Source organism: Schistocerca americana, chromosome 8 (genome assembly GCF_021461395.2).
Source record: "Schistocerca americana isolate TAMUIC-IGC-003095 chromosome 8, iqSchAmer2.1, whole genome shotgun sequence".
NCBI lineage: Eukaryota > Metazoa > Arthropoda > Insecta > Orthoptera > Acrididae > Schistocerca > Schistocerca americana.
This window is the reverse complement of record NC_060126.1, coordinates 114,168,643-114,179,194: the sequence shown is the minus strand read 5'-3', so window position 1 is coordinate 114,179,194 and position 10,552 is coordinate 114,168,643. Positions and strand designations below refer to the sequence as shown.

Sequence of the window (10,552 nt, the reverse complement as noted above, 5' to 3'; positions counted from 1 at the left end):
CTATAAAAACCGTCCAGAATCAATCGATGAATTGAAAACTGCAATATCCACTTTCACTGCTTATGTTACAGAAGAAATGTTACAGCTGGTGTTTGGAAACATGATTAGACGAATTGAATTGTGTATTCAACAACAGGGGGGACACTTTCAACTTTTAATGTGAAAATTTGTAACTAAAAATGAATATTCAGTAAATTAATAACTTGTATTTCACTGAGTTTCATTTCAGTATATTCACTGCAGCTGACAATCATATGGCACAGTGAAGAGACTTTTTGAACACCCCATATATCCTGGACACAGTCAGAGATGTAAAAGTACAGAACTAGCTTTTAGACTTACCTGGCAGCTTCAAAGACATGTAAACCAAAACATCTTGACATATTCACATTTTTTTATGATTTAACCCTACTTCTCCAGTGCAGTAAGCTCTCTCAGCTGCAAGGTGTTGGCACACCTGTATCTTGCAATTTATAGTCTAAAGTCCCTGATCCTAAGCCCAAAATCTGGAAGATTTGCCAGCCATAGTAAACAATGTACAACATATACAAGGTCTGTTCAAAAAATTTTGGAGCATTTGTAATTCTGCACCAATGGTGTGTTGGAGCAAAGTTCGGTTGGCATCCCTGCGCATGCTTGGGTTTAATGTGTACTTGTTTAGAAGTTTCATTGTTTTATATCTGTTAGTTATTGTTCAGTGCTGTATTGAGTAAAATGTTGTGTCGCACAGTTTACTGTTTTCGAGATGGCAGAGTTAGAGGAGCAACGTGTCTGCATTAAATTTTGCGTGAAACTCAAGAAAACCTTTACAGAGAAACGCCGGATGATGCAGGAAGCCTACGATGGTGAATGCTTAAGCCGTACTTGGTGTTACGAATGGTTGACATGATTTAAAAATGGCCAGGTTGAAGTTAAAAATATGACCCTTGTCAGGATACCCTTCAATGTCTACCAGTGATGCCCATGTGTGGAACATCAACAAAACTGTGCATGCCAATCAAAGACTGACTGTACGAGAGATTGCAGAAGAATGTAACATTTCAGTAGGAGCATGTCATAAAATCCTGACACACCATCTTGGAATACATAGTGTTGCCGCCAAGTTCATCCCACAGCTGATGAGTCAAGACCAGAAAGACCTTCGCCTCGCAATCTGTGAAGAGCTTTCATATTGTGCAAATGAGAAAGGGGTATTCCTTACGAGAATCATAACTGGTGATGAGACCTGGGTCTACTGTTATGATATTGAAACCAAGGTTCAAATCTTCCCAATTGGTCGGGAAAGGTTATCCAAGCCCACAAACAGCTTGTCAGGTCAGGTCAAATGTCAAAGCCATGCTGATAGTTTTCTTTGAGTTTGGAGGATTAGTTCATCACAAATTCATGCCATTGGGGCAAAATGTTAATTGATGGTACTATTGGGACATGTTATGATGCCTGGAAGAAAATGTGAGAAGGAAACGGCTTGAAATGTGGCGAGACAATTCATGGCTCTTGCATCACAACAATGCACCCGCACATTCATCCCTGTGTGTGTGTGACTATTGTACACAAACGAAATCGCTGTGCTGCCTCATCCTCCATACTCTACAGACCTGGCCTCTCAAACTTTTTTTTTTTTTACTTCTAATGTTGAAAGCCCCATTGAAAGGACAAACATTTGCAACGATAAACGAGATAAACGAAAATTTGCAGACGGCGCTTCGCCCGATCCAGCAAGAGGCGTATCAAGACTGCTTCCGGAAGCACATATGGCGCTGGGAGCAATGTATCAATTGCAGAGGAGAGTATTTCAAAAGAGACCATACACAATAAGTAAAAGATAAGCATAGAAAAATTTTGTGTACAAAGTCATGGAACTTTTTGAACAGACCTCATATCATTTGGCTGAAGACCATACATGTAATAGTTAAAAAAGTTTTTTGGGCTATCAAATTTCTGGGGGTGGGTTTATTTCTGTGGGAATGCCAAAACAATTTTTTGATTTCTGGGTGGTGGGGAGATAAGGTGGTTAATTTTTTCATTGTGTGAGACCTATCCTCTATTATATGTATGGTGAGAGGTGGAAAAGCAAATACACACAAATTTATACCAAAGTGACAAATGTCATGGGATAGCAATACGCACATATACAGACTGCGGCAGTATTGCGTGTAGGGGGTATGAAAGGGCAGTGCACAGACAGAACTGTTATTTGTATGCAGGTGAGTCACGTGAACAGGTTTTCAACATGATTATGGCCGCACGATGGGAATTAAGAGACTTTGAACACAGAATGATTGTTGGAGCTAGATGCATGGGAAATTCCATTTTGGAAATCATTAGGGGATTGAATATTTCAAGATCCACAGCATCAAGAGAGTGCGAGAATACGAAATTTGAGACATTACCTCTCACCACAGACAATGCTTGTGGCCTTCATTTAACAACTGAGAGCAGCAGCGTTTTCGAAGTGTTTTCAGTGCTAACAGACAAGCAACATTGTGCAAAATAACCACAGAAATCAATGTGGGACGTATAACAAATGTATCCGTTCTGACAGTGTGGCAAAATTTGGCATTAATGGGCAATGGCAGCAGATGACTGACATGAGTGCCTTTTCTGTCAGCGACCATATTGGTTGGAACCTAGATGACTGGAAAACTGTGGCTGGTCAGATGATTCCCGAATTCAGTTGGTAAGGGCTGATGGAAGTGTTTGACTGTTTACATGGAACTGATCAGTGACTGAAAATAGTAACATTCAGCTACTTCGAGACGATCTGCAGCCAAATGACGATGGAGTTTTTATGGATGACAATGTGCTGTGTCTCCAATCCACAATTGTTTGCGATTGGTTTGAACAACATTCTGTTCTGGTCAGTTCGAGCGAATGATTTGGCCACCCGGATCACCCGACACGAATCCCATCAAACATCTATGGGACATAATGGAAAGGTCAGTTTGTGCACAAAATCCTGCATTGGCAACACTTTTGCAGTTATGGATGGCTCTAGGGGCGACATGGTTCAGTATTTCTGCAGGGGAATTCCAATGATTTGTTGGCTCCAGGTCACGTTGATTAGCTGCACCATGCCAGGCTAAAGGAGGCCCAACATTGTATTAGTATCCCATGATTTTCGTCATCTCATCTCAGTGCGTGTGCTTCTAGAGTGGGATGCGTCTACTTTAATGACATGTTGTGTCATACTGCACAACGTGATAAATTACCCGCTGGATGACATGATGTTATATATCATATACAACATGACATCATGTTACCTTACTTGACATGATGCATTGCCTTAAAAGAGATGGGTACTAAAAAAAATATGAATATGTCATGATGTTTTGTTTTAAATGTCTTTGAAGCTGCCAAATACGTCAGAAAGCCAGTTCCCCGACTGCCCAGGTCAAAAAGTTTGACAAATCACTCATTTCTGAGGAATCCACGAGATCTACAAATATAACAAATAAATAAAGGGAAAGCCTCAGGCTAAGCAGATGTAGGTTCCTGTGTCACAGAGAACAATCATCACAGGTAGCAAGGCCACTGGAGAATGCTGTTAATAGTGCATATAATCTTCACACACATGCTAAAGTTCAGTCCAGAAAATGTTAAGTGCAATAATTTCAAGGAGATTATATGGGTAGGGAATGTTAGGAGCTAAATGTGGTGACATCTAGTGAACAAGTCAATATTTTTGTTACATTTATTTGCAAAATTAAGTGTTTTAACATTTTTTACATGCTCTACAAGTTTCACAGCACCCTAGGAATAAATGACGTATATAAGAAGCTAAATATCTGTGACACGACTAACTATAGATGCAACCATTTGTGTGTTAAAATATTTCTCCTACTTCCTAGTAAATCAGGACTGTACTTATGTAGAACCATTGTTCTCTCTGCTTTAATTTGTTACCAAAGTTCCGGGCAAGAATTTTGCAGTTGCTACGTACTATGTAGTGAATGCCTCCCTTTTTTTCCATTCAGAGATAGAATTTATTAAGAGCTCGGCTGTCCAATTCAATCTGTACTTAAATTTCCTAATTTATGACGTGTAAATTAAGTTTTGAAATCATTAGTCTTATGGAAGAAAAGTTTTTCAAAAACTCCTTGCTTCACAGTGTGTGTGTGTGTGTGTGTGTGTGTGTCCCATTTGACTCTTAGTGTTTCTCTCCAGTTCTCAAATTATTTACTCATACAAATGTAAGTCAAGTGCTTATTTTACCATACCTATCTCTGGTCCTCTGTGAAATGATGGCACGTAAATGTGCAGTTCTTAATAATGGCTTTATTATTTGAGATCTTTCATTAAGTTTCACTTTGAGAGAACAACCATCTTAAAATTATCAAAAGAATAATTAAGGATATAATGACAGGTATATATCTTTATGTCTAGACCTATCCTGCACCTGACTTTTCCCACTTCCACAATTTCTCCTTACATAAAAGGCTATTGAGTACTGCATGTTTTATAACAAAATCAAGTTCAAAGTTTTGACAACAATAAGTTGTTTTATTCACAACCAAAAAATCTTTATGTTCTAACAAATTGGACGGATTTTTATGTGTAGTAACATCATAAAGAATACAATACTGTCACAGCAGTTTTATACAGATGTCTGATAAGTGCATTAATTCAGTGACACCATCATTCACAAAAACACTGCACAATGTTTCAAAGATGAAGTTTAACTGAGAATTATCATAAATTTCATTTCATTTTACATATATTTACATACTCTTCACATTTATGAAAAAGAAAGACGTGTAAGTATAGTGAGTATAACAATTTTCTACAGGTCCTTTGTGAAACATTTTCATGAAAATATGTTTCTACTAGTCAATTACACATCTGAATATAAAACCTGAGCAATTACAATAATTAACCTGTTAATGTAGATATAATTTAGAACTGACATGAACAATTACAAAGTTAAGTGTTCCACCGGCTTTTAGACCTATCATTACACCCATCAGCCTTAGTCAATAGAGTGCATGGAATAAAGTTATTCTTACACCTCAGGATGTGACACACATCAGATGTGACACACATCAGACTCTAAAGTACAACAATTCATCAAATTTTGCAATGTAAAATTTTTTGAAAAACCAAGACACTGACTTTAAAAAAGTAGCCTAAAATTACTTGGACTCCACAGGAAATGATCCTAATTGTAAGAATGACCTTCCACATAGTAATAGTGACAATGACATTGTGGTTGTAAATGTTTGGCATCAGAGAAATGCCAGAGTAGAGATTGCACCATTGTTTTACTGGTCTGTATTCCATTCTCTGGTTAAAATTTAATGCTCTAGTATTTATAAATTTCTATTTCTTGTTCTTGCATTATACTGTCCGTGAAGCAAGCAGCACAATATGTTTTCTCAATTATACAGTGTTTTCTGCAAAATCAAGTAAAATTCACAATTATTTCTTTACTTGAAAAAGACTAAAGTAAAACATAAATGTCATTTATGTGCTACTTTTCCAAAGACACAATACTGGCAGTTATTGTAGCACATCACAGCATTAACCTTGCTATTGATCCCCAGCATACATTGATATAAATGATTATCTTCAATGAAATGGAAAATCGTAAACATTTCATTTAACTTTTTGGTATATCACACTCATGTTTGATCAACAAATCGTTACACACAAAAATTAGCTTGTTGTCGATTCAGATGCTACAAATCGTGAAGCATCTACCATGGAACCACCTCTGTCCCATTATACTCAATTCTCAATAAAAGTATAAATGTTAATGACACTTGTTTCACCTTTAAAGACACTCCTGTGTAGAAATTTGCGAGTTTCTTAATTTTCTGAAATATAAATACAGGATACAACTATGGCCTATATAATGTTAAAAAGACAGAATTTGTTCACCAATTATATATTGGTTTATAGGTGTAACAAGCAATATTGGTTTGTTGGCTCATTAAACTTTAATCTTCATTAATTGGCTGCTTGCCAAGTAGTTAATGTAAGTAATGTCTTGTATTTCGGTCTGGCATCAAAGTGCCCACGAAATAAAATTTTTTGATCAAACTCAACAATGTGCCAGAAAATTTAATCACTGAGATGCACTAACACTTGCTAGTCACAACATACTTTAGGCGTACACATTGTAAGGCACACACTAAGCTCATTAGAAGCTATAAGCTTACATTCTTCCAACATATACAAATGTTGTACTCCCTGTCAGTCCATGAACTCTAAAACAGGTTTATAAATGTTGCTTATTTAAAAAAATTTATTTACTGAAACAAAGTCACAGGATATACTTGTTCTTAAGTTTACATGACATAGGCTACACATTTAGTTTTCACACCATTTAAGGCCTCAAAAAATGCAGTACTGTTGCCTTAACACTGTAAAAATTGCAGTCCAGAAATCCAATAGAAATATAATTTTCCTTATATTGAAAAGATTTGTCACAAAAACAGTACCACTGCATAATACGTAATTAATTTCTCTTATTACTATGCTGTACAAAATGTTAAAAAGGCATCACCATCTAAACATTTATATCTACTGTAAAATCCTGTAACAGGTAAAATCCTGAGAGGAAATTCATACCTGAGTAATATCAAAGACACCAGTGAAACTAGAGACTTTGAAATGAACAGTTCTTTCTTTACATACTACAGAGATCAAAGAGAACCTGATGAGCAAAGATGGTATGAGGAAAGAATGCATCATCTCATGTCTGGCCCTTTATTATCAGTTGTGGCTTGACCTCAAAACCATCTGTTGCTACTGAAAAAAATACCAAAAGCTCAGATTCTCAGTTTTACATTTACATGTTCCTTTTGACTAGAATTCAATACATGAGAATCACTCAATAAATTCAGTGTAGGGAGTCCAATACACCCAAGGTTATGTATGTTACATGGGAAAATCTTTGGGACATTTAATTTTATGGTACTCAGTTGGCGACACTGCAACAAACTGAGCAAACATGGAACGATTCTAGCAGCTAATAAAGAGATATTATTTTTTTTTAAAAAAGTGCTGCTGCTGAAAGATGTTCAGCTTTTATAAATTACTGTAAACATTAGCATCTAGAGCCATTTGTCAACAATGTGCCCGGGGTATAAATATTGTGCGTTTATAAAAATGAGAAGCCAGCAGTTTAAAAGAATGTTCTTTCTTCAATGAAAACTGTCCTATTGCTGCTTCCAATTAATCATAAGATTAGTTATCCTTTTCAACAACTCACTGCATCTGCCAACGAAGTACTAGGCCTATATCCCTTACCCCTAAACAAGTGTATACCTCTTCAAAGATTAATCGAGGGCAGCCTACAAGCAGATGCAGAATTATGACACATATGCGAAAGACGTTGACAAAGCAGGTGGGAAACAGAAATTGCCAATAGGAAAAAGCTATGAATGGTGCTAAAGAGAAAAGGTAAATTTATGAAGAAGACAGTCAAAACACTGATTCAGTGCCTACAGATAACAAAACTGGTTGGGGGAGAGTTGCTTTTATCATTACGCAGTAAGAGTGAAGGGCAGAGGGGATAACAAGTAATGTAAAATTTTTCTACCTCATCAAATACCTTAAACTGCATTATTTATTCCATGAACTTCACAACTGTTGAAAAATGCAGTTTGTAAACAATGTCGATTAGGTACCACTTTGATTAAATTAGAGCTCTGTTTCTTTTTAAATACACCAGTTTCATGTAGGTGTTCAAGAAGTGTGTTACATTTTCTTTCCCTTTCTATGCAGAAATATGCAGGCATTTCATAACCCTTTTATTTAAGTGAATTGCCATAACTGAATAAAAATTGCATGTTAGCGTGGCATCTAGTAAAAAACCACTCTGAAACTAGGGTCACATGAAAAACTGTAGGAGTCAACAATGCAGTACCATATAAGCTATGAAGAACGTTTGAAATTAATATTGGTAGTGCTTCCATTGTAGATTAAGGTATATTTTTAACACTCAAAACTTCAGCAATTTACTTTTTTCTAATACGTCATAAAAGGTAGCCCTAAGTACAGTGGTCTCTCCTTAGAGATGGGAACCACAACATGCCAACATTACTTGTAAATAGAGCAAAGAACTGCATTATATCTGTATTATGAACTGAATGTCTGCTGAACTGTGGGGGTGCACAATTGAAGAATAAAATTTAATTACCCTAATGCAAATTTAATATGGTCCAAATTTAGTTCAGCAGCAGTACAAGAAACGATTCCTTACAGTATTACATTCACAGCCTTTCAAGCTCTTCCAGTATTTGATCAGAGATGTCTGTTGGGTTCTTCTTGTACTGCACAGCTCCATGTATGGCATCACGGAAAAGCTGGAAAGGAGTCAGACATTGTGTAAAGGCAAATCAACAAAAGAACAAGGGCTAATGAGCTTTAATTACCTTCACTACATTGGTCCCATCTGAAGCAGACACATAGTACAAAGGCAAGTTATTTTTCTGAGAGAAAGCAAACGACCGCTGGGTAACTTCCATATTGGCTGAAAGAATTGTTTCTTTGTGTAAATGGGTAGCTTACAACGACAACAAAATTATAATCTGTAATGTATGAATCGTACCGTCGATCTTATTTGCTGCACAAAGTACAGGTATTTGTGGCCGGTAGTAGCGTAATTCCTCATACCATTTACCAAGATTTTTGTATGTTATTTTTCTTGTTGCATCAAATACCATAATACACGCATGTGCTTGATGGTAGTATGATGGATGTAACGACTGAAACATTTCTTGACCAGCGGTGTCCCAGAAGTCTGAAAATTTGGAAAAAAGATTAGTTTTCGGCAAAATCGGTGCTCGTTGTTTGTTTGCTAAACTGTTTCACAACAAAACTCAAACTGTTCTCACCTACTGTAACAGACTCTTCGTTTACGTTCGTTTCATAACGAAACAGCGTCAGTGCGTATGTTGAGAGCTGATGCGGTTTATACTTGTCCAACAAAAATCTCTCAACCAACCTGTAGAAGAATCAACATAACAACAAGCTATTCCAACTATTTAATTAAATAAGTCATTATTTTAAAAGATTTACTTTGATTTTCCCACGGCACTGTCGCCTAAACATATTACTTTCACCCTAAAGGTGTCTTTACTGTCTTCGCCGTCATAGTCAATTTCAATATCTCCGCCACCAGCCATTCCTAAACAAATATTTCTAGCGTCGAGCGTAATCGATTGTAGATTGTAGCCTATCGAAAGTTCTGCCTGAAACTGAATGCAGTATATAGATGTCACACGTTTTATGTGCACAGTATGTTGCTTAGGTCATAAGGCAATTGATAGCATATGATATATAATTTACAATGATATTTTTGTTAATTAATGTAACCCTCCTCGGGTTAGTATAACAGCGAATGTCAAACCCAAGCAATTATCGATCCCATTTCTTTTAATTATCTTTCTTCAAACTATAATAATGACTTTTTACTGTCAGAAAGAAAATTAGACGTAAGTGATATTCCACATCAGGAACGAAACAACTGTAATTCTCTAATTTCCTGTCGCACCAGTTGTCGAACGATTCGACAGCATCAATTAATAAAGTAGCCTACAAGCAGTTCTGTAGTGGCGAATGTTTATCAAGCTGTTCTGTTTCTGCACCAATTTTCTAGATTGAAGTGAAGTGGACAGCGGAAGGAATGTTCACATATGTTTGTACTTGTAGGATTTTTTGCTTGTAAGGTTAGTAGACACCTATGAAAGCATGTCACAAAGAGAAGTGGGCGTAAAAGCGCTAGAGCACCAGGGATGTTTCACAGTTCTTCTAGCCCTTGGGACAATCACTTGTCGCGGTGTCGATGGTGTCTGTTTCCGGTGATAGGTCTGAGTAGAAGCCGGAGCGTCCTCCAGATCTTCTGTGGCTGCCAGCCTGGGAGGCAGATACGTTCTTCCCTCCCTCGCCCCCCTCGCCTGCTCACGCCGTGTATGCAAACGCTGTGAACGATAGCCAGTGGACCATCGTGTCCTCTTGATGCGTTCTATGGAAACAATCTTCTCCTTGTCATTCCACCCTAATTTGAATGTGTTGGCGGATCGTTGGAGAACTTTGTGAGGTCGAGAGGCCAAGAGTTAACCATTTACTGTCATCCCTCAGACAGACAGGTGTCGTTGTCAACGGATCCTTGTGAGCGAAGACTGATTTATTTCTCTGTATTTTTGGTGCTGTTGGCTAAATTCCTGCCATTATTCTCCATAGATGTTGGCTGAAGCTCGTTGTGGTGTCTTCATTTAGGTGGTGTCTTGATTTGTAGAAAATGAGCTGAGTCGGAAGTCTTGGTTGTTCTCCATATACCAGCCGTGCTACAGAGTAGTCCACGTCCACTTTAAAGCTGTTCACAGACCTGACAGAACCAATGGCAATGAGTCCATCCACTGCTCTCCCCTGCACATTATAGCTGCCTTCAAAGTTCTGTGAAACCTTTCCACCACCCAGTTGTTTAAGGGATGGCAACTAGTGGTTCTGATATGTGAGCAGCCACATAGGTGTAGAAGCTCATGGAACAGCAATGACTCGAAATGCTTCCATGATTTGTTGTTATCGTCTCAGGCTGGATCTCATG

At 37.5% G+C, this 10,552-nt stretch overlaps 1 protein-coding gene across 2 annotated transcripts; it reads right to left on the bottom strand.

The window, feature by feature from the left end:
• Positions 1-4,472: 4,472 nt before the first annotated feature.
• On the bottom strand, positions 4,473-9,137 carry LOC124544746 (rab-like protein 2A). 2 transcript variants are annotated; one of them, XR_006967561.1, is made up of 6 exons: positions 9,025-9,137; positions 8,841-8,950; positions 8,555-8,746; positions 8,379-8,476; positions 8,144-8,309; positions 4,473-5,390 (listed from the first exon to the last, which is right to left on the bottom strand). XR_006967561.1 is itself a non-coding variant. In XM_047123407.1 (5 exons), exons 1-5 carry the CDS (start codon positions 9,129-9,131, stop codon positions 8,217-8,219), a joined length of 600 nt encoding a protein of 199 aa, XP_046979363.1. In that variant the 5' UTR covers positions 9,132-9,137; the 3' UTR covers positions 4,473-8,216. The 2 variants fall into 2 exon arrangements, 1 of the variants encoding a protein (XP_046979363.1); XM_047123407.1 differs by having other exon boundaries at positions 4,473-8,309.
• Positions 9,138-10,552: the final 1,415 nt, after the last annotated feature.